This window comes from Achroia grisella, unplaced genomic scaffold (assembly GCF_030625045.1).
Source record: "Achroia grisella isolate CSIRO2021 unplaced genomic scaffold, CSIRO_AGI_Agris_v1 utg841, whole genome shotgun sequence".
Classification (NCBI taxonomy): Eukaryota; Metazoa; Arthropoda; class Insecta; order Lepidoptera; family Pyralidae; genus Achroia; species Achroia grisella.
In genome coordinates, this window is record NW_026713039.1 from 2,643,472 (window position 1) to 2,668,738 (window position 25,267).

Consider the following 25,267-nt stretch of genomic DNA (forward strand, 5'->3'; position numbering starts at 1 on the left):
GGCTATTTACGGGGCACACTTATCTGGATACTTCAGTGTAACACTTGTAATTAATGAAGGTTAGTAAGACGAATTAAATATTGTCTACTAAGCACTGCACAAACTGTGTCAGCCCACCTTACATTTTCCTATTATTTTTAGTATATAAGATTAATATTTTTCCGTACAATTGTTAGTTCACTATCGTCTGTAATATTCGTCGTCTCAACCGACAACATCGTATTACTATTTCGCAGCATTATTTGTTTTTGCATAGCTGTATGTTTTTATAGATATAAAAATACTTAAAATATATAAGTAAGAATATTCTTGTTAATGAATAGTTTATTGTTTTTCCAAAATATTACCACAAAATATTGAATAGTTATTATATAAGTGCCTAATAAATCTCGTTAATTCCTGAAAAGAAGTTTACTTCACAATAAGTAAGACAAAATATAAATTCTATTTTTGAAAATATTCGTTTTAATGTGCCTTTGTCACGCACGTTTTATTGATGTAAAAGCTACGTTATTGTTATTGCTTTATTGTGTAATCGATATCGACTGAACAATGACAGCGCATCACTAGCGCAACAACTCCCGTTGGGCAGACAAATTGCTTTATAGCATGCAAAAGTAGATTACAAACTATTATACGGTTGAGACAGACAGGCTTGTATTAGGAACATTAGATTTGTTATCCGTTGACAGAAGTAGAGTCGTCTGTGAAGGCATTTGTGTATAGGCGACGGTTTTCTTTTAAATGAATGATAATGATTTATTTCACCTTTCTGCACTGTCGGTTTCACCAGTGGAGTATGATAGAATGAGCGTGAGGTCAGGTCAGTTTATCCAACGTGCTAAATTCTCCAGGAATTTGTTACGATGATTTCCAGGGGGAATCGCGTTGAGGTCAACCTGACATGGTACATTGCTAGCAATGGGGTCATCAGTCCACATTACTAATTTCCTTCCCCCTATAGGCGATGGTTGTCCCTATCCATCAGGAGGTAGATGATAGAGATAGCGAACAAACAAACATATACATATAGGTTTTTTATATATATATTACATAGTATAAAAAAGTCGCCGCCACTGTCTGTTCGCTTATATCTTTTAAATTATACAATGTATTTGAATTCAGTATTCAGCAATAGATAGAGTGATTCAAGAGGAAGGGTTATGTCCAATACATGACTGTTATAGTATAGTACAAGCAGAAATTAAACGATATTTAATCCACCTGTGCGATGCGGGAAAGGGTCGCTAGTAAGCTTATAAAAGACTCAGTACACAGTTACTTGATTTTTTTTATATATTTGGAATGATAAACAAGCTGAGAACACACCTGATGGTAAGTGGTAATAGTCGGCTATAAACATCAACCGCACAACGGACATCACGTTATCCATGACACCCAGGATATCCTTAGTCGTTGCCATTTCAAAGGACTAAGATGTCAGGCCTCTTGTCCTTGTAATTTAATGCCTTATCAGCATCCTACAACCTATACCCATCGTAAGAAGCACGCTGCCAGGCGGCTTTTTTAACTATTCAAATGCTGTTGGCCGCATCTGACCTTTACAGCTTCACCGAATGATAGGGGGCGAGTGCAGAAGGCACTCCAAACCAAAGGAAGGACTTATGGAGCAGCTAAAGGCCTGAGGGATACGACTTTAGACTGAGGGTGCGGCTAGAGGTCCAAACCTCAGATCAGACCGTCGTAATTTCGATCCTTGTTTGAATTGGACGGAAGATCGATGTTTGGCGGCTGCAATAAGTAAGAGAAACGTGCCCGTTTATTAAGAATATAAACTTGATTATTTTTATGAAGATGTATTTAATGAGGATTTTGCTCTAGATTTTAGTGAAAGCATTATCGAAAAATTCTCATACATTTAAATTATAACTGGATGGCGATTTTAAAATGTTAATGGCATTAAAATTAAATGGCTTTTTTACAAATATAATGTTATTCGATTCAGACCAGTTTCGCACAGCTTTTTTATATATAGGCTACGTTAACTGTTTACCATCAGATGGGCCGTATGTGTGTTTGGCAAAGTCATAGTTGTACTTTTTATACTAAACTAGCGGTTACTATTCTATTTACCCGCGTAGTAACCTTGGGTAGCATAAAATATTTAATAATGTAACCCAAAAGAGTAATAAAAGTTTCATTATTCTAACTTTCAAAATCATACTTTCACTAGTCTTAAGGGGGCAAAATAAAATAGGGATTTTATTTTGCCCCCTTAAGGATGAAATGTTTACAAACGTGAATGTAAATTCCTGGTGAATTTTTTCGGGCTAACTGGTCTGGCCTCATGTTCATCCTATAATATTATTATATTGTATTATCATTTAATATAAATAATTTATATTAAATGATAATCTATTTATGTGATAATATCATTTAATAATTAGATAAAGAGACAATTTTTGTCTCGTCACGAATTTGCGATTTTTATGATTTTGTTATAAGAAATCATACAAAAATAAAATTGAATTTTTGTAATCATATACCAGCTCATTTGAAAAAAATAAGAACTGAGTTACTTGTCAGTTTTTGACATATCATAAAAATCTGTAATAGACCTACATGCATAAACATATTTTGATTTAAATTGATTTGGAGCTCATTTGAAAAGAGTTGCGTTACTTGTCAAGTTGTAGCTAAGAGCTCTCCGACCTGACGGTAGATTTGATCATATGTTAAGAGTGTGTAATAAATCTGCAAGGATAAAGAATATTTTGATATGATTTGAAGCTTATTTGGAAAGAATAAGAGCTGAGTTACTTGTCAGTTTGTACTTAAAATCCATTCGCCCTGACGGTAGATTTGATCATAACGTAAGAATCTGTGATACACTTACACGCATAAAGATATTATGATTTGATTTGGTACGTAAAGATAAAGATTGTTTCACATTAGTTCTTAGGGAAATGTAAGTTTCATGAATACTGTCACTGACTTTCGATTTGTATTTCCCGTTCCGGACAACTCTGTATACAATTTAATTTCTCTTAGGTACGATGTTTCTTTAGTAATGCAGGAAGCAAACTTTGTTGCCTGTACCTGGCACGCCCTACCCTTATTATTTGTGTCACATATTTGCCCTTTTACAGCTAGTTGCACGCGACCGCGACGTTTGGGAGTCTATGTACCTACTTCCTGCAGTTTTTAATATTTCTTAACCGACTTCGAAAAAGGAGGTTCTCAGTACAGTTCTTATTTTATTACCTCAGAATTTATTGTTTAAAAATAATTGTGAAATTCTATTTTAATTGTAAAGGTATATCAGAAACAACATAAAATTCACAAATATATACTGAAATAAGTTAGTGAAGATTATACATAATAAAAAAATTTACAATTACGAATTTATGAATACTTATATGCAATTAAATTCCTTATAACATAATATTTGCATAATGAGATTTTCTTATTATTTTCTACCTACGAAATCTTGGAAAATATATTACCATATTTTTATTGTGGTTAACTTCTGAAGAGCTTTTGTTATAATCAGAAAATCAACTAAATATTGAAGATCTTTAAAATTAAATATATAACCTAGAACAATTACATTACAACTACAACCGTGCAGTATCGTCTAGTCCCCAAACTTAGCAGAGTTTGTGCGATGGATACTAGACGACTGATATAAATTTACAAATTGTTCGTTTTCATAACGGAATTAACAACTATATGTTTAATATGTGTGTTTGTGTGAGTATTTATTTTGTTTATTAACGCTTTTTTTTTACATTTTTTGCGCTTTTTGTGTATTTTGTTTATGCTTGGGTTTCATTGTATAAAATTTACAAAATTGATCGTGATTTGTTTTGTTATTGATTTCAAAATTAGATCCTTTGCTTAATGCACTAAAGTATATTTAAAGTAAATTTTATCATGTAAAAAGTCACTTAACGATGTAAATTTACGGATATAATTTAGCGAAAGAAGCTGTTACAAAATATAACTGCACCCAGATTGACCATTTCTTAAACAACGTTTTATATATTTTCTCTCTTTCCAGTGACCTACCGGATGAAGAGGACAAAAAGTCGCCAGTGCTTCTTCTTGGTGTTAACAAGATAACTGACTCTCCATCATTTGTTAGAAGGAGATCAATAGAGCCGCATACAACTGGTTCTATAAGATTTTTTAGACCACCAAAGTCTAAATATACGAGAGGCCTCCATGGCGATGAAAGATTGGAAAAAATCCGCCAAGATCTCTTAATTCACAAACATACTAACAAACCGGATAATTACATTCCAAATGACCATGACATATCTGTTGAAAGGGAAGAGAAACAATGTCTTAGATTGAATTGTGTTGGTAACTGCGTCTGCGATGGAAAGAAACGGTCGTCCGATAGAGGTTCGTTTTCTTTCCATAGACCTGAGAACAGACAGTCTTCTTTATGCCCCTCAGAGCCTTACCGCAAATCAGAAGAACCCAAAGATTTTTCAGAAAACGATATAGAATTCAAATATAGAGAACACATTCCAATTCCACAGCCTTCCAGCAGTAAACAAAGTTCATACAGTGTAACTCCAAAATCGACGGAACGTCGACATTTCCTTTTAGCTAACCTGAATGAAAGATTTCGGAAGACGCTTAGTTTAGATTCCCGGAAAGTTGAAACTAATCGTGTCCCGTTGAGTCTCCCTAAAGAATCTCGTCCTAAGTCCCTCGTTAATACGAGTAATATTTGCGTGCATCATTTTAAAACAAGCGAGCCATTTGTGACATCAAATTTTGACAAGGCTAGCCAACCAAAGAAAAAACGCAAATCGTTTTTCTCTCTCGACGGTTTATTCGATTCAAAGAAATCTGATACATCCTCCGTTGATGATTATTGCTCATCTAAATATAAACGTTTTGAGTTGGAAAGTGATGACTCACCCTTATTCAGACGTGAGAAATCCCCACGCAATGGGGAGAAAACTCCAGATCTCCTGAATCTTCCGGTTATTATAGATTCAGTCCGCAAAAAACAATCGGACACAAGAAGACAATTGGAAAAACTAGAAAGCCATTACTATAAAAGCTTAATTAAGTCACGAACTGTTATAGACGCTGTCCCTAAAGACGCCACCGACGTACAAGGCCCGAGCGGACATGCCAATCATCTATTCAACGATGACGATGACGTAGAATACATTGAGCCAATACGAAGTAACTTCACGAGTCAAAGCACGTTAATATTAGAAAAAAACATTCCAGGAGATTTAACTTTAAAACCAGATTCGATACTAACAATAAATACTGATGAGACTGATATAAAATTACCTAGTTCTACAGTATCACCAAAGTCCCACGATGAGAGAATAGACAATGATCTTGACAGTATTGGTGCTTATGAAATAGAAATTAAGGAAGCCGATTTGCTAAAAGACTGTTCTAAGGATTTAACTGTTAAAGTCATGGACAAATCTGTGGATTCAATTGGCAGTTGTTCTTTGGATGTCGACGCGAGCACGGATTTCTCAGGTAATTTCAAGATTTCGTCTGTGTGCTCTCTTGTATGTCTGTGTAGCATGTGAATGTATTCAGTATCATTATTTATTGTTTTTATATTTATTTGTATGAGTTTACCTTGTATAATGTTTTTAGCATTGACATTATTATCGCCCTGCAAAAGCTATTTTATTAAAAATTGTATAATAATAAATTTGTTGGGATTTTCCAAATTGTCAAACAATTAATGTTGTACTTGTGCAACTTAATTTACATTACAATTATTGTTATAGAAAGAATGTGCATTCTAAATACCTCTAAATATTTAAAACCAAATTACCTAAACTATCGAAGGTCTAAACACAATTTCAATAAAGTAAGCTCATACGAATAAATAAATTATTATGTATAATTTCAATACATACATATCATAATAAATTATACCTGTGTAATTTTCATTGTCTCTGTGTTTTCTTTATTTCCTACGTGTCGTATTTGTAATGCTTCTACGCTACTATTTCTATTCATCTCTATAAATTTTCACTCATTTTATCTATTATCAAATATTTTATCTCAGTTTCCTCTTTGTTTACGTTGAATGTGATATTTAATTGAATCAGATAGATCAAGTGACATTTGCGTTAAGCAGGACCTTAATTATATGTGTTATTAAGAATTCTCAATCGTAATGGATTATTAGGTTTGCAATTTTCTATGAACTATTTGAGAGTTGCTGATGTGAGCTAAGTCGCACAGTTTAACTGTTAAATGCCCAATGGTAAGTTTAAAAAAGGCTACACAGCAGTCCATTGTACAATGTTCTCGTACAGCCAAAAACCATACCAGGTGGAAACAAATTGTGAGTTCCAGTTCGGGATCATCTGTTGGCCCTCACGGACCGCTGGGTTCGAGCCTAGAGCTTGTGCTTTTTCCCGGGCATTCTGCTGAGGTGAACCACCCCAGCGTCGTTCCTTACGTCGCTTTAATGAGGTGAGGCCGGATACTTTAAAGTAGCCGACTGAGGAAATGTGTGGCTGGTGACCATGTGTCACTATGAATGTGAGGATCTCTGTCGCTAAGGAGGACAACGAAGAGATACCATCATGAAACCCACGATAACTATGTCAAGAGTGTTAGACTAAAAAAAATTGCAAAATTGTAGATTTTTAAGCTGTTACAATTGAGGATTGTTAATAACATGTACGATGTTATATAAAATGTCTACTGTGACACATACATTCTGCTAAGATCTCGTTTAAATGATAAGTTTGCTAACTTGATTTATTGTGTTCACGATGCTTGAGTGTAGACTGAATGCTTGCTTGTGCGAACTTAGGAGAAATTATATGTTTTTTTTCTTATGGATGATAATGTAATGGATGATGATAGTGCACCTGTCTGCGCTAACGGTTTACGCTGGTGGGCTGCAGTCAGGACTCGCACGCACCAAGGGTAGACAGTTACTGACAAACTAAGCATAGTTCAGAAGATACTAGAAGTAAACTTCTTATGGATGATAATGGAACGGTGCAGCCGCCAACGCTGACGGTTTACGCTGGCGGGGCATCAGTGGAGGATAGTAAGATGAGAATAAAGTTAGGTCAATTAGCTCATCTTGGTAAATACCCATGAATTTATCAGGGGGAACCACGTGGAGGTGAACCTGGCACATTCTTGGGCTATTCAATGCCGTTCCCCCTGCATCCATCTTATTAAGTTGGACAAAGTCACATTAGTGACTTTGAGAGTGATTTTTATCGGGAAGAATGTAAGGAGATTTTGTAATATTTTGTAGTTTGGTATGTATTATATTATAGTTCAATGAGAATAACATTTATATTAAATAGTACAAACTCCAAAGGCGATCAAACATTTGCGTTAATTTCAATTCGACTGCACAAATCAGTCGTCGCCAGTTAACCGATATCTACCATATGTCTGGATGGTTTCTATCAGCCGCATCTTATTCACACACTTCTGATTCCTATATTGATGTACCGTTTTTCCTGTCTCTCATCAGATTGCATTTATTTTCGGCGTAAAGCTGCACGCACATTGTAAGAATATTTCTAACTAGAGATGCGCTCCGACTTGGATAGTAATAATAACCTTGGACATTTACAAATCAAATCAAATCATTTATTTGATTTGATTTGATTTGATGATTTACTCCTCCGTCCATACAATTTTGTAAAAAGTTTTTGCTTCACGTTTTAATATAATGATTCCCATGTACAATTGACAACACCATCTAGTCCCGAGCTAAGCAGAGCTTGTGTTATGGTTACTGGACAACTGATAGACATACTTGGATACATTTTTATATATACATAGTAAATACCCAGACTGATATAAACAATCATATTCATGAATACAAATGTTTTGCGTCGTGTATATAATAAATGCAGTTATTGTAGATTTACCTTTATTTTTATTAAAAGAAATGAAACTCGCAATTATAACTTATAGGTATTCATAACTGAAAGAAGTTTTTAAATCATTGAAGCGTGTGTATTTACCTAAACGACAAACAAATCCTTACCTACTTATTTGTACAACTAGTGGTGTATTTTATTACTGAATTCATTAACAATAATAGAGGGCGTACTTAAGATTAATAAAAAACTACTATATTACTGGTATTTCAAAAATATAGTTGGCTCACATTTATCAATATATCGTGTGATAATTTCATCCTAATTTCTGCATCCGTTTCTACGAGCAACCTTAACATGCAAACATGTTCAATTCTTCAAAATTTTATTTTATTTAAAGTCTAGTTGTTACCCGCAGTGTCATCCGCGGATTTAAAATAATAAAAAAATCTAACGTAAGAGTAACCTAAGTTACTCCTTATAACATTAGCTATCTGCGACTAAAATTCCAGGCGTTTCAGAGATTAGCATGAACAAACAGACAGACATAATTTATCTTATGATGTAAGTACAATAAATACTTTCATATACATTTAATAAAATGCTGTTATTTGAAATTACAAACAGACACTTCAATTTTATTTATTTGTATAGATAATTTAATTAAATCAAATTCTATATAATTCCTACTAGACCTGATTAACTACTTGTAATAGATTCTTATATTGGGGCCGATCTAGAAATGACTTTTCTAGATCTGATAAACTTAGCGCTCATTTAAAATTTAAATTCGACAGCTCCGTGAAAGTATATTGGTAAATAGTTTGCAGTTCTGTTGCTGCTATAAATAATAATATTTTTTTTTTTAGAAAATATCTAACTTAAAATTCATAGCGCTGCCAGTGTTATCTGACTGAACAAAGATTGAGTAGCGGTCGCTTGTAGTCGGTGTCGCATGCCTAATCATTGTTAATGTGTATTTCCTTAGAACAACTTTTATTAAAAGAGCAACACGTAAGTTTTTTGCTTGTTCTTCTTGTGATGAGTCTCCGTTACGAATGAGTTGTAGAATAAAAAATATGACTATACAAAGGTGACTATATTAAGTTTAATTGAATAATGATTATTACTATTGTATTCTTAAAAATTTCATACTAGTTAGTAATTAGAAAATATAGTATAGTCTGTGAGCAGGGACTAGCGAGTATCAGTTTTTTTTTAATAAATAGATATAACGTATAAATTATATATTCTTACCATTTAATTATATTTGCATTTGTGAGACTGGGTGGTGACGTGTAATACGTAGGTAATTAAAAATATACCTATTTATATATATTTTAATTATTACTCATTAGTTTAAATATGCGTATACTTAATATCCATACAAACGAATTCTGTATACAAACGCCAATAATAATAAATTATCCTCGTATTACAATTAGTACATGCATAAATTATTCGACAGAAGTAAACTTGACACACATTTCGGTGTCGTGCAACTACCGTGTGTTATTTACCTATATATTAATTATAATTATTCAAATATATATTATACTATTGTATCAGGGGTTGTTACCCGTCAAATTTCGTTTAAAGAGTATATTATATCTATCTACCAGATTGTATTGAAATCCATATAACAATTTATTAAAGCAATAAAATCTATATATTTCAGCCATATTTTTTTTTCGTTAACTTTTTAATCGGCCATATTAAGTTGAGTAATTCGCGCCAAATGTTTTGTTTTTTAACAAAACCACAAACAATCAGTTGCGCAGTGGACAAATAAGAGTAAACTTGTTACTGCGCAGGTTACACGCTCAAGTTATTTTCTGATGTAAAAAGATAATATCAAATTATAAATAGGTGGAATATAAAAGAAACCATTTAAATATAATCGAATAAGTACATCAAAAGTAATCATTCGGTAAATCAAACAATATTCAATAATGTAGGCCGTAAGCAGCAAACAATGCAGGTTGCAAAATGCAAGTCACAAGCAAAAAGAATACACACACACGAATAGATGTGGCGGCCTCGTTTTAGCCCACGCACATCTATGGATGGAAGTCCGGTCACTGCCGTCGTATCTATCGTCGGATACGGACACGCGAATGATCTTAAAACGATCTTCCGTTATTAAATGGTAAAAAGAATCTAGATTGATAGGATGTATAACATTACTGTGAATCGTACATGAAACGGAACGCCACGCCATCCGGGCCCATATTGACCGTGTTGTGTAAACTCCCTTACTTCCAGTATACGTAAAATTAAAAAGTTCAGTCTGACGTTTTGCTTATTGTCATTTGTCGTCGTTAGGTGCATATGTGTCTGGTGACTTATGTCATAAATTGTATGTGAAATTTTGTATTGTGTTCTCATAATAAAACTTTCAGTGTATTTTACCGATAATATCTTAAATACGTGATTTGTTTTTGTTTGTTATATATTTGTTGTCGCTACATTATTGTTTGGTAAGATTTCCTTTTATTATTACTCTCTTTGTGTTATATGTTCAGAAAGTTTAGAATTTCTACCTGCCATAATTTACATGCAAAAAATATAAAAGTTGCACAGTAATATATAAAGATTGAATTCACACATTTCTAGTACTCTCTACTCAGTGGGTCTTTTAGATGAGTAATGAAATATCTTGGATGAATGAGTGGATGTCTAATTGAATCACATATGAACGTATCATCTTACTATTCTTGTTATCCGGTGGGTTTATTTTTTTTTACTTTGCAAGGCAAAGGCAAAAATGAAGCTGCTTGCGGATTATATTTTTTTTAATTTTAGCGTAGTGGGGTAAAAACAATGTACATATTTTTTTATTATATATGTAACTTACATAACAGATACTATAGTTTATTTTTAAATTGAATGATAAAGAATTAGGGTAAAACAATACAAGTTTTATGTGATACATGATTAATATTGTTTATTATTATACTTGTTAGGTTATGAAGTTTGTTTTTATAAATTTTATATAACAGTAAGGGCAAGTTAATTAAAAAGTAATTAAAATTAATGTATCAAAATCTGGATTTATTCTAGATAGTATTTTGCTTGCATTATAATAAACAACTATCAAATTGAGATAATTGTTTATATGATTAATGCAATTTACTAGTTTCATGAGATAACCTTATCTGTAATGTTTTAATGAGTCATCTTTAATTTTATCTTTGGTATTAATTGCATATCTTTATATATAAAAATTACGTGTCACATTTTCTGTCTGCGATGGACTCCTAAAGTACTAAACTGATTGTAAATTTGCTTTGCATATTGTGTGCAATTTGATCCAATTTAAAAGGTAGGATAGTTTAAATCTCAATATATACTCGCAATATTATTTTATTCAGGAACCTTAGCCACAGTGATGCATGGCCGGGTCTGCCATGCATTGCTGTGGCTATATACTATTAATAAAAAAAAACTGTACCTTAAACTACAGTTTTTTTTTTATTTAATTAACTTCAATAACATAATACAATGGTACATTTGACTTAACACCATTCTGCATTTTCTAGTAATGAACAGTTGTTGGTGCAGCGAATAATTGTAATTATGTGACTCTTTCCAATGGCCTCCATGGTCTAGCGCAGGTCTTTACTTCTGTTTGTTGCTGGTTCGATTCCTCGTACGGTGCAAATATTTGTATTTTTTAGTATGATTGTTTGTATCGGTCTGGGTGTATTCTATGTATATTATGTATCCATTTACAAAAATATATGTATATCTAAGTATTTATATCAGTTGTCTAGTACCCATAACATAAGCTCTGATTATCATGGAATTAGGAGGCCCTGTGTTAATTGTCTAGTGTTATTTATTTATTATTTGTTTATAATTGTAAAGGGCAAATAAACACACAATCAACCACTATATAGGTGATGGTTTACCATTTACCTATACATATGTAATATATATGTTTATGTATGTATATTGTTTGTATATAAATATATTTATGTTTTTTTAATAATGGTTGCCAATAAATGTTTTTCTTTCTTTCTTTATTTCTGTCTTTACCATCAGTGAATGGTAATGCTTGCCTGTATAGTGAATATTTTCGAATTGTCATAAAACTATCATGTAATTATGATTAAGATGTCATGCTTCTTATTCTTTACTGTCTGGCGGTAGGCAATTGTGAATAATATTATTTATTTATTTCTCCTCACAAACATGATGGCAACAGCAATAAAGCATGTAATTGGTACTAGTGATGCCATTGCTAGCACTGTACCATGTTGATATATCTCCTGGAAACCAATGGTTAATTCCTGGTGATTTCATCACAATGGGCTAACTGACCTGACCTCATCGTATCATTCTCCACTGGTGCCCAGCCGGCGTATACCGTTAGCACAAGTGCACCATTCCATTCACATCCATGAAAAATGGTTACTTTTACCTAACTTTAACCTTTTACCTAAAAACTTTTACCTTTTTTTTAAAATAACTTACCATCAGTTATATAAAGGTTTTTAATTAAAAAACAAAGGTGGGAGTAGTAATTATGAGAATATCTGTTAAGGATGCACCCATTAACTATTCTATAGTATTTGACGCAGAAGATCATTCATTAACATTCAAGTCTTTCACAACTAGCGTGAATGGATGTGAGTCATTTGTTGGTGTTTCAAAGTCGTAATAATTCCTTCAACTCCATTATTTGTTTGTGTACATACATTTTCTATTTGAATTATTGCTTCATTTGTCTAAAATGTGTCTGGCTTTGTAATATTTTATAATATCAGTGATATATGTATTTTTATTATTTGCTTATTCTTAATGCCATTACTAGCTACTCGCCCCGGTTTCGCACGGGTGTACATGTATTATATATATAAACCTTCCTCTAGAATTACTCTATCTTATGATTTGAGCATACATAAGGACAGACAGTGAAAGTGACTTTATTTTAGACTATGTAATGATTTGGGATGGACATAATATGTTTTTCCCTTTCATCTAACACAGTTCTGAGTCTTCTTATTATTCAATTTCTTTTTTGCCATATCATCTTTCACAGAGTCCATCCATTTCTTTTTAATAGCATGGTTTGGCTACCTACACTAACATTATTTACTGACGGGACAGCAATGGAGGCTTATAGGGTGAACCTGAGGCCAAACAGCCTGCTCTGTAAGCTGTTTGGAATTGAAGTGTGAGACATATCAGTGAAATTACAGGATAGGATGACATGATAGCAGGATAGCTTAGTCCTTCCAAATGGGAATATATTAGGATCTATCTCATCACATGATGATGTGATACCTGTGATATTAGATATAGACCACTTAGATTAGCCATCAGTTTGTGATTCCAACTAGATAAAAAAAAAGTTTGTATCAATCAGTAAATATCATCAACCTTTACTCATTAAAATACTCAATCCCAAGATTAGATATGGCGATGTAATATCTAAGGAATTATGTTTAATATTCAATATTCACAGCAATCATGTGTACATTGATAAGTAATAAAATTGTTTGCTTTTCCATTGGTTATGAATATTAAATTATTTTATAATATTTATTTGTAGTGTGCTTTAATTTATGCATCCATCATGTGTGACTACTATCTAGCTTTTATTTATTGTAAGTAAAAAGTTTTTCAAGTATTACTAGATACACTTTAGTTTGTAGATTAACTGTATTTGTATTAGTGGCACTAAGGAATTCAATATTGGAACATAGATAAATTGATAGATAGATTTCTGTTGACTTTTGATTATAGGGAATCATGATTATAAAATTTAATAATATTCTTGAATTAAATTTGCATGCTCAGAATGTAGATGATGAAACTATATTTATTCCTAATAACAAAGTAACATATTCAAGGCAAATAAATAATTATAATATACAACAAGTGTTAAAAAGTATCTGAAGAAATTGAGTTAGAAAGTTGCAAATAGGTTAACTCTCCTGGTGGAAATTGTAACTGATCGACCAACTACTCATTAACACCATGAACGTCAAAAAATATATGGTGTCCGTGGTAATCTCAATTCACTGCTATCTAATTTACATCGATTATTATTAATATTTGTGCTTTTATACAAATTTGTGTTTAAAATATTACCTTAACTGCAACATATCATCCATTTTGTAAATTCCTTGTGAACTTATGTGAACAAAGATACATAAAAAAGAAAAACGAAAACACTGCTGATATATAAATTGTTAAATTAATTATAATTAGACAAAAAAATATTATATTATAATATTATTACTACACCATTATATTCCAATACATACTCAGTTCACTACTGTACTCTATTAATGAGTTGGCTGTTAATCGATAGTTGATAAAAATAAACGATTGTAATTAAAAATACCAAATTACGAATTGATATGGTAATTACATGATAATGTTTCAATTTGTATATATAATGCATTTCAAATTATCTTACAGATACCACCTCTGGGAGCTTGAACCTCCTAACACCGTCGTCCACGACAAGCCGCATACGGGACTTCACGTCTAGAATCCAGGAACGAGCGTCTAATCAGCCCCCTCAAGTTACCCCAATACCTACCCCCACACGCTTACTAGATGACGCCACACCTACCCCGAAAAAATCAGATAACCTTTTGAAACCACCCCCGAAACTTCACGTCGACGCAGGCAGTCACAGATCTAGGGGACACCATAAAAAACGTGACGAAGTAACACACAAGAAGCCGAGCTACTTAAACCTAGCTTGCTCCGTAAATGGGTACACCAATTTGACAACTTACGACTCAAAATTGAGGCAGGATATAAATAAGAGTCGGGAAGCATCACCCATAAGACCTATAACACACACGTATCAGTACAGAACTGAGAATAACTCCCTTCTTGTACCAGTTCCTGTGAGCGCGAATAAACTGCTCGTTCCTACCTTCGGACCTCATGATACACGCACGGATTTGACAGCGAAAGCGCCTTCCAAGGCGCACACAGATCCATATTTAGCAACGTCACCGCTACATGTATACATGGCAGCCGAAAATAAGCAACTAAAGAACGACTTCTTAGGCCCCAGCATGACGACTACAAGTAGACAATACATCTCCAACGAGAGCAAAAATTTCGCCGCCTCCATGCTACGACAAAAGGATGAAGTGGACAATGCTAAAGAACTAACAACGTTCAAGTCAAGTTACTCCGAAACGAATTTTAGGAAGACTGTTACAACAAATGGAAAGGAATCACGTTTTGTGAGTTCAGAATCGTATACAATATCATCAAACGGCATGTCCAAGCGTGTAGAAATTACGAAAGAAAACGGTGAAAAGTTGACGAGTCCAATGAAGAGTTTTATACAGCAACGCGTGGAAAGACTATACGGACCAGGTGCACTCGCTCAGGGTTTCTTCAATCAGAAAAGGCATAAATTAAAGAGCCTGAGCGACGAAGACGAACCAAAAGTTTTGACAGAGAAATCTATGAACTGTCCAAGCGAAAGGTTCGTGACGCCACGGAAATCGGAGAGTTTCGAGAGCGAAAATATGTATTCTAGTCCCAATGGTGAATCAGATGTATCTCTGCCTGTGCTCAGGCATCTGAGGCCAGAGTTCAGGGCGCAATTGCCAATATTGTCACCAAAGAAGAGTATGAAGCCTGAACTGTCGCCTCAGAAGCCCGAAAACATTCCAGTACCCGAGAAGACTGAAGAGGATGCCAGTGATGTAATTACAAATGGTTTGTCTGTGATAAATTTGGATGATGCAAAAGAGAATGAAGCGGTGATTTGTGTTAATGAGCCAGTGATTAGTGTTAATGGTGGGAAGAGTAATGGTGTGCAGGAAGAAGTGAAAGATGGACATTATTTCTTGGATTTGGAGAAAAAGGAGACGGAGAGGCTGTTGGCTCTATCCGTTACTGCGGAGAAAGAACTAGAAAATCTACAAGTAAGTTACTGAACATATTTATTTATTGTTTATTGCACTATTATAAATGTGTACAATTCCTGAACATAATGCCGTAAGACATCTACTATCTAACAATTGTGTAACGGTTGAAGGGCAGCAAAAGCAGTTACGATCGGGTAGGCCTTCAACTTGTTTGCTATTCCAATTAAAAAAATACCTTAATATGAAAACAGAGAAATTCAGAATAACTTCTTTTTGAACTACGATAAACATATATATTTTTAATCGTTGGTTGGCACCAGTGAAAGATGATAAGCATGAGATTAGTTGATGATAAATTCACCAATCAAGTTCAGTTTATCAAGGTTTCCATGGAGGTCTACCTGACATGGTACATTGCTAACAAAATATGTTTCTCATTTGAAACATCTTGTTATGTGCAAATCAGTTTCTCAGTTAACAAGTGACCTTTCACAGAAATTTAGAAAACCATTGTAATATATAAGCCTTGGTTTAGCAATTGTGACTAATATTTATTTTGTATGTACGAGGAGAGAGGCAAATATTTTCTAATCGTATGCAAATTTTTGGTACAATGTAAACGCTTGCTAATATAAACACTAGAAGGGCACTAGTGAAAGATAGGTACGGAATATGGTAAGGTCCGTCATTCTAAATTTATTGGAGACTAGCTGTACCTGCGACTTCGTCCGCGAATTTAACAAAAAAGTTAATTATAGAATTTTCTAAAATAAAAGTAGCCTAAGTTACTTCTAATTACATCAGCTACCTGCCAATAAAAGTCCCATCAAACCGTATTTATATTCATATGCATGTTGTATAAAACGGTTATTTCAATATTACAAACAGACACTCCAATTTTATGTATAGATTTGCGACGATTGTGTATTATATTTAATGGATGAATGGAATGGTGCACCCGCTGGCTAGCGGTTTACGCTGGCGGAGTCCCAGAGGAGGATGATAAAATGAACATAAGGTCAGGTTAGTTTGCCCGTCGTGACAAATTCACCACGAATTTATCAAGCGGAATTTATATTTACCAAGCGGTTTCTCTGGAAACCATTGCTAAGGATGGGATCATCATTCCACATTTATAACGATCCCCTTCCACCTACAATTGTCGTAGGTCAGTCAAAACTTTAGACGTCTTAAAACAAAACAAAATTAAACCAATCCTTAAGTATGACACTACTTCTTAAGTTAGGATACGTTTAGTAGTAATTGTAAATACCTATTAATCTAATTATAAAAGTCACTAGCATACGTTATTTTATAGTAATCCGCCCTAAGAGGCTTTTAATCCCGTTACCCGGGGGTTGTTGACCCCGGAGTCGATGACGAGGCAAAGGGGCTCGCCCTGAGGTGACCTTCACACCCTCAAGGGGAGTGTAGATGACCAGTGTCAGTCAAAGTTTAATGTTAAAATTGATCTGTGAACGAATTTGTACTAATAACTAGTTGTTACCTGCGATTTTATCTGCTTTTTTCAGTTAAAAGATATTCTAGATACCATTCGTAATACATCATACTAATGTCTTTACACTAAATTTCATTAAGTTCAGTTGTGAACAGCTCACAAACAGAAGACAGACTCTGTTGCTGACTCTTACGAAACATAAATATACCCTTCTTGAAAAACCCCATGCTGTAATCTCGACAGGTAGTTAATTCCACAATCTAAGTGTAATAGACCGCCTGGAATTCAACTTTTATGTATTAAAATTAATAACATTTCTGAAATAAAAAGCCTAAGTAATTCCATTAACTATGTGGTGGAGAAGAGAGAAAAACCCTCCCTGGTTTATGGATGATAATGAAATGGTGCACCCGCCTGCGCTGACGGTTCACGTTGGCATCCTCCACTGGGCACCACTGGAGGACGCCAGCGATAGGATGAGCATGAAGTTAGGTCAGTTAGCCCATCGTGACGAAATCCCTAAGAATTAACCACGACGGTTTCCAGGGTGGACCGGGTGGAGGTCGACCTAATATAGTAAATTGTTAGCAATGCGGCTACTGTTCCCCATTACTAACAATCACCTTTCTGTGATTGTGTCTCTTTAAGTCACGTCAATATTGGTCAAAGTCCTAATACTGGATTTCTGTAAATATATACAAAACTTAACTGATATCTACTTTGAATACCCGAAACTGTGAAGAACAAACATGGCCGTGACATTATGTAAATTATTTACTTAACTTTTATAAATAAATGTTACGTCATTTGTTAAGTTAAAGTTAACATTTGACATTTCTTAACGACATCTACCGGCGCAATTTATTAGAAGTACAATAATAAAATTATATATATTCACGGCTGCCATACCAAACGGGGTAGAGGCTGTTCAAGTATTACGTAAGCAGATTTATCACAATTATTTACCCCCCATCCCCCGTTGTATTATCTCTTTAGTGTTTTTTTTCGATTCGTGTAAAAAAGTAAATTACGACCGATGACGTAATCATCATACAGACTCCCCCACCCCCATGTCATCCAAAATGTTCACAACGCAACATTAATATACCTAAATGTCGCTGCATATAAAATAATCTTATTGCTATTATAGACCAGTGCTCAGCTCTGTATTCATCCGGAATCACATAATTTCTTTAGTTTCTTATGCTATATCAACATAACCTATATAACCTATGTAATAAATTAATAATTGTTGTTAATGAAATAAATTTACAAATTTTGCCCTAATTTTTTTCTAAGTTTTATTTAGCACTAGTTGTGCCCGCAACTTTGTCTGTGTGGAATATTTACCTTTAGAGTAAATTTTTTACAAACTTTAAGTGTTATATTTGTTTAGATTTAATCAACAGCCTACAAAAAAAGTTTCTATTCTCTAGCTTTTAGAATGAAGATATTTCATCTCCCTTTTCAACCTCTTACCAATCTTCTTTCGCATTAAAAAGTAGCCTATATAAAGACATAAGAAAGGTCTTAGGATCTGTACTATCTGTATACCAAATTTCGTTTAAATCGGTTCAATAGTTTTGGCGTGAAAGCACGACATACAGACAGACGGAGTTACTGTCGCATTTATAATATTAGTAAGGATATATAGATATACATTTAAAAACATTTAGTTAAAAATTTTATTTTATTGCTTTGATCCTTTTTACGTGATACCTTAAGGTCAGACAGTTTTCGTCCCGTCACAATATTATTATGTGTAAAAATTATGATTAATTTAATTAATAAAATTTCAGAATGAAGATGTCAGTGAGGAGATTCTCGGTCTGCTCCGCTCAGCAGCTGGCAAGGCGCGTCTGCTGGCTACGCAGAAAATGCAGCAGTTTGAAGGTTAATAATTTATCTATAATAATGTCGAAAATTCCAGAAAATAGATAAAAATGACAAAACAACTATTACGTAAATTTAAATGCTCACAATAAGTACACAAGACAAACACACACGCGCACACACACACACAAACACACGCACTGCACTTCCTTGGTTTCGGCCCGTAAGTGATATACGACACGCCAAGTGGAAATGACAACCTTGGTGGTCTGGACCACAGACCTCCGTAGGGGCAGTCAATTATTATTATTATTTACCACACCGCTTTACTTGCGATGGTCGAGATTATTCGGTATCGTATTTTAGAGTCACGGGTCACACTGACCAACTTCTTATATCTTTAATTGACTATTATTTTTAACACACCTGGACAATTCACACAACGCCCCCAGGGTAAGCAGAGCTTGTGGTATGAGTACTAGACAACTGATATAAATACTTAATTTACAAACTATCATACTTTTGAATATAAAAGTTTGTACCGTGCGAGAAATCGAACCCGCGACAATCGGAAGTAAAGCGGTGTGCTAAACCGCTAGACCATCGAGGTCGTCTCGGTATAGTATAGTACAGAACTGGCTATTGCGACATATTCTATCAATTGCTATCAGGACCGGTTGTTGTTGATACTGTTTGTTGTAAGCAGATAAATCACCCACACATCGTTGCGCAACCATTCAAATATTGAATTCAAACGAAAACATCATACCCACTTTGTATAAAGTCAACTTGGTGAAATTGATATTATTTATACATCCAACAGTATAATGATAGTTGGCTTATCCGTCATACTCGTGAACGAGTACTGCTTATGGGAACTGATCTGTTCTGGTTATGAACATTGATTAGACTACTTTTGACAAAATTGCAATAGCATATGCTGGGGGTCACTCTATTCTCCCAAATTTGTATTTAGAAAATGAATCGGTATTATTGTAAACATGTACAACCAAATTTGAAAAGAATACGAGATTCTTATCAGTTCTTCTCTGCTCGAAAGCCCTCCGAACTGTCGGTAGATTTGACATATCATAAGTCTGTAAGAGAACTATATGAATGAAGATATTTTGATTTTGCATTCTCTAATGGAATTTAGAAATGAATGTGTATTTTTGTAATAATGTACAACCTCATTTGAAAGGAATAAGAGCTGAATTTCTTGTCAGTTGTTAGCTCGAAAGCACTTTGAACTGACGGTGGATTTGACATACCATCATAGTCTGTAATAGACCTACATGAATAAAGATATTTTGATTTTCTAGACCATAGGCTATTAAATTATTTCTTTATTAAAACTTTAATGCACAAATCATCATCATCATTGCCTTGCCTTTATCCCAAAAATATCTCTAAAAATCTTAGACTTAACACCAAAAATAAGAAATTAAGACATTTTCTCCAAATGTATGTTTATTTTGATAACTTCCAGGTCTCTGTTACAACAATATCAACGAGAGACTTGATGAGCCATTCCCCACTACAGTGGAGGACCTCCAAGGATTCTGGGATATGGTGTGCCTCCAAGTGAAGAATGTTGATGCTTTGTATGAGCATATAGCACAGCTAAAAGCCAACAACTGGAAGGAGGTACTGTCTATAATTTTATTTATTTATTCATAATTAGCAACTTTGCATGGGCCCAACATTTGAGGTCCTAGTGTCGAAATCAAATTACGTGAAGGACAATTTAGTTAAAAATTAAGTATCCTTATACAAATAAATACGTTATTTATAATAAGTAAATAAGTATTTAACGTTTGAGGATTCATATCATGTTTATAAATACATCTTCCCAAATAATGTACTATCTTAGAAGAAATTTGATTAGCGTTAAAGAGGTTATAGTGAGTTAACCGAGCAACGCAGCGATCGTTGTGGAGATCTTTGGGGGAGGCCTTTGTTCAGCAGTGGACGTCTTCCGGGCTGAGGTGATGTTGACGATGATGAGTTAACAACAACAACTTAAAACTTAGACATAATTATGTAGTCGCAAACACTTTTTAGAACTTTTAAAAGTATATTTTATAAGAAATTCATTCAAAACAGTTGCCAATAACTAAATAGCTAGTATTGCCTGGACATAATACCATCAACTAACAATTAATTAAATTTAAATTCAATAAAAGGAAGATTTTGTTTGTAAATCAATTAATTCAAATTCTATTCTGTTTTCAGGTATCGAACCCGAGCCCCCGCGCGGCTGCAGCCCCCTCGGGTACTGCGTCGACGCCCCGGCCGCGGCGAGCGGCGCCGCCCCCCAACAACGAGCGTGCGCGTCGTGCCGCTGAAAAACGTGAGGCTGACCGGAAGGCCATGTTGGAACATAGAAGGTATAATACAAATATAGGTATTTTTAATCTTTCGTGTTACATATACATTTATATTATAAAACAGATCTTTAACGTCGAGAGAGGTTATTTGCCATAAAAGTTCCTGTTAAGACCCGTTTAATAATATAAATAATGAATACGAATATCTTCAATAAATGTCTTCATTTGTCTGGGTCTATTCCAGGCTCTTATGATATATAAAATGTACTCTACACGCTTTTTTGTAATAGGTATTAACATGTGATGATTCTTTTGTTTTCCCGCGATCCAGGTTCGCCTAATGGGTATCGGGTATCGGGGTACAATGTATAATCAACTAAATCAAATAATATTTGTATTTTTAAAATGTTATTAATATTATAAACTGTTACTCTCTTATGCAAAAACTGCTAAATGGATTTTGATTAAAGTTTACAGTAATATAGCTTATTCATCAGAATAACATAGGCTATAAATTTTGATATAGTCCATACATCGCTTTTCCGTCCTTCCTCTGCCCTTATAACCATTCACATTCATATGTAACACCTTCCTTAAAATATTATGAATAATATTATAAGGATAGTTATATAATTAATTATTTAAAAAAACAACTGCGACCAAATTGGTTAGCACTCAGCTTTGTGTCCACACTGTAAGGCCCAAATGCTGACTTTCAATGGAATCAAATAGAGTAGTAGAGGGCTTTTATTAATTAAGATGTAATAGCTGCCTTTATGGGTATAAAAACTATATTTACATGTTACTGTTTTTTATTTATTGTTATTAATATAGTAATATTAAAATTTGCAGGCGTGTCGCGCGCGAGCGTCAACAGGCGGCGCGGTCATCAGCACCGGGCTGCAGTCAGGACACGCAGGAGATGGGCATCGAGGGAAGTCAGGTACAGACTCATAGTTCAGAGGATACTAGAGTAGCTTCTTATGGATGAAAATGAAGTGGTGACGCTGTCCTAACGGTTTACGCTGCCGGAGCACCAGTGCAGGATGATAGGATGAGCATGAGGTTTGGTCAGTTAGTCCATCATGTTAAATTCACCATGAATTTATCTTAATGGTTTCCAGGGGGAACCACATGTAAGTCAACCTGACATTGGTACATTAGTATATAAAAAATGTTCAAAATAGATAGTTTAAGTAATATTTAACTTAACAAAACTTAAGTAATAAAATAATTTCACTCAGTCATAGTGTGATATAATAATACATTTTGGTGGTACAATCATCATCATTAATAAAATAATTTCCCATTATTTGTGGTCGACGCAGTATGATATAATAATACATTTATCGGTGGTCAATCTGTGTCTCTCCTTTTATTCATATCGTCTTTCACACAATCCATCCATTTTTTTCGGGCGGCGTCGTTCCCATTTCCATCCATCCACGTTATATTGATTCAAATTCAAAATATCTTTATTCATGTAGGTCTATTACGGACTCTTATGATATTCAAATCTACCGTCTTTCGGAATGATTTCGAGATGAGAAGAACTGACAAGAAACTCAGCTCGTATTTTTTTTTAATATTGTACATATTTACAATAATACTATTTCATTTAAATTTAAATTTGGGAGAATAGAGTGACCATCAGCATATGCTATATAAAAAAAATCAAAAAATCTAATCAGTGTCCGCAACCTGAACAGACCAGTCCCCACAAGCAGCACCCGCTCACGAGTATGACGGATGAGCCAGCCATCATTGCACTCAACCATATTAGAGGGAGCACATCGACCCGGCCCACCACGCCGCCACATGTTTGAACTTTATAGCGAGCATGACTGTTTCAAGTTACTCCACTACGTCATTTATATTATTTACAGCATAAACTGTACCAATCACAGTTTTCACCCATAATATTATACACTTTCTTTGAGACATGATCCTCACTCCTCCGCATATTGCCCATGCCAGCTTAATCTGATACCTCGCAACTTGTTCATAACTGGCGCAACTTTCAAAAATTCTCATATATTCACATTCCTATTATTTTACCATATATGTATTTGAGGTATCCGGTTTAATAGCCTTTAAATTTAATACAAAATTCTCAGTCAAAGAACTGTTAATTTTTTTTTATCCTTCCACAGGAAGTGGAAATATTTGTGGGCAAGAGTGCGATGTCTTCGAAGGTCGCACCAACTGGCGACTGTCGCAGCACCAACCGTTCCGAGGATTCCATCGAACAGAGCTGATTCTACAGCTCCTAGTGACAACTCACCTACTGCAACTGAACATGGAGTTGTACAAAGAGACAATGTATTTCTGAAGTGCTAGTGATAAAAATTAACAAGTGATTTTAACGATGTGAATGAATCAAGATTGTCAGTTGATTGATTAATGCAACACGGAATCAGTGATAATTGTTTAAAAAATCAGTAATTGTAAATTAATAAGTTATTAAAAATCTTAATATTCGTATAATAATGCTTGAAAGTTATGTAGTAATATTGACACTGTAAATTATTGTCCGAAACATGAATTTATTATAATATAATGTAGGTATTAATTGTCAGTTGGAATAGGTTTGTGAGTGGGGACCGATTAATAATTATGATGGGAAACAACCATGGTAGTGCCCAGGGAGGGGGTACCTGCGGATAATAAGCTCTCCTGAAACTAGTAAGATGTGTTGATATATTGTATGTTATGAAATTAGTATAATTTTTGAAAGGAAGCAAAGCAAGTAAGATTTTTAATGGCTAGGATGTAATAAAAATAATATAATTTTTATACACAATATCAATATATTTATGAATTATTTAATTAACATGTCCAATATACATGCATCGTACAGAGTCATACACGTGTAATTTTTCAATAAAACTGTCATATGACAGACAAATTTCTTAGTATTCCATTACATTGCAGACCCGGCACTAGCAAAGTCTCTGAGTGCTGGTGCCGGGTTGGTCGTCTAGGTGTAGGTTCAAGGGGCTTCTTGCCGACATACATCATTGCATCATCCGTCGTCCGTCGTGGCGAACGTAAGTGAAGAGGCGGTATGCGCGCGCCAGCTGTATTTTTTGAAATGCGTTTCAATCTTATGTTGTTTTAAATAAGGATATAATTTGTTAAAAAGAAGTCACGGTGTTGCGGGCACAGATCTGTGACAAGACGGTAATACGGTTTAAGAGGGGTGCACAAACGTCAAAACTGTGTCAAAACGTTGGAAGGGTTAACCTTCAAATAAATAACATTAAAAATCTTACTTGCTCTGACTTAAATGCTGGTTACACCCATTCACCACCATCTATTGTTTACTAAGTCTTTGATTTTTATAATGAACTAGTTACTCGCCCCGGCTTCGCACGGGTGTACATGTATTATATATATAAACCTTCCTCTTGAATCACTATTTAAAAAAACCGCTTCAAAATCCGTTGCATAGTTTTAAAGATTTAAGCATACATAGGGACGGACAGACAGCGACAGTGACTTTGTTTTATACTATGTAATGATATGCAAAAAACATATTAAGATTTATTTAGTGAATCTAAAAAAATTATACATGTTATTACTGTATGAGATTATATAAGAATTTCACAAGTGTCTCATTTAAATAGTTTAGAATGTTTAATATTTAGTCCACCATTGTTATTCTGGCTTAATAATGTTAGGATGATTGAGATATTTGCCAACAAATGTTACTCCTATGGCATAATTTTATATTTGATACATAGAGGTGTATACAAGTTTGAGTCCTGTTTGATGATTAAATTTAACAATTAAACACACATAAGGAGCCGTCTATCAGTTACGTCACCAGAATTTCATGAATGGTTATAAGTAGTTCTTGTTGTCACAGATTAGTCTTCTACTCCCCCCCTCTCCCTATGTCCAAACCCTCCTCCCTTCTATTTTCCATATTTCAGTAACAAACCTAGTACAGAC

General features: G+C 34.2%; 1 protein-coding gene across 1 annotated transcript in view; it reads left to right on the forward strand.

Moving 5' to 3' along the window:
• The window catches only part of LOC131852183 (uncharacterized), a 40,096-nt gene extending 15,366 nt beyond the window's left edge, over nt 1-24,730 (forward strand). Inside the window, exons 3-9 of the mRNA XM_059202826.1 lie at nt 4,025-5,487; nt 14,265-15,745; nt 18,947-19,040; nt 20,470-20,627; nt 21,216-21,370; nt 22,163-22,253; nt 23,464-24,730. Coding sequence (XP_059058809.1) covers nt 4,025-5,487; nt 14,265-15,745; nt 18,947-19,040; nt 20,470-20,627; nt 21,216-21,370; nt 22,163-22,253; nt 23,464-23,568 — 3,547 coding nt within the window. The 3' untranslated portion in view covers nt 23,569-24,730. The remainder of the gene's footprint in view (nt 1-4,024; nt 5,488-14,264; nt 15,746-18,946; nt 19,041-20,469; nt 20,628-21,215; nt 21,371-22,162; nt 22,254-23,463) is intronic.
• Nucleotides 24,731-25,267: the final 537 nt, after the last annotated feature.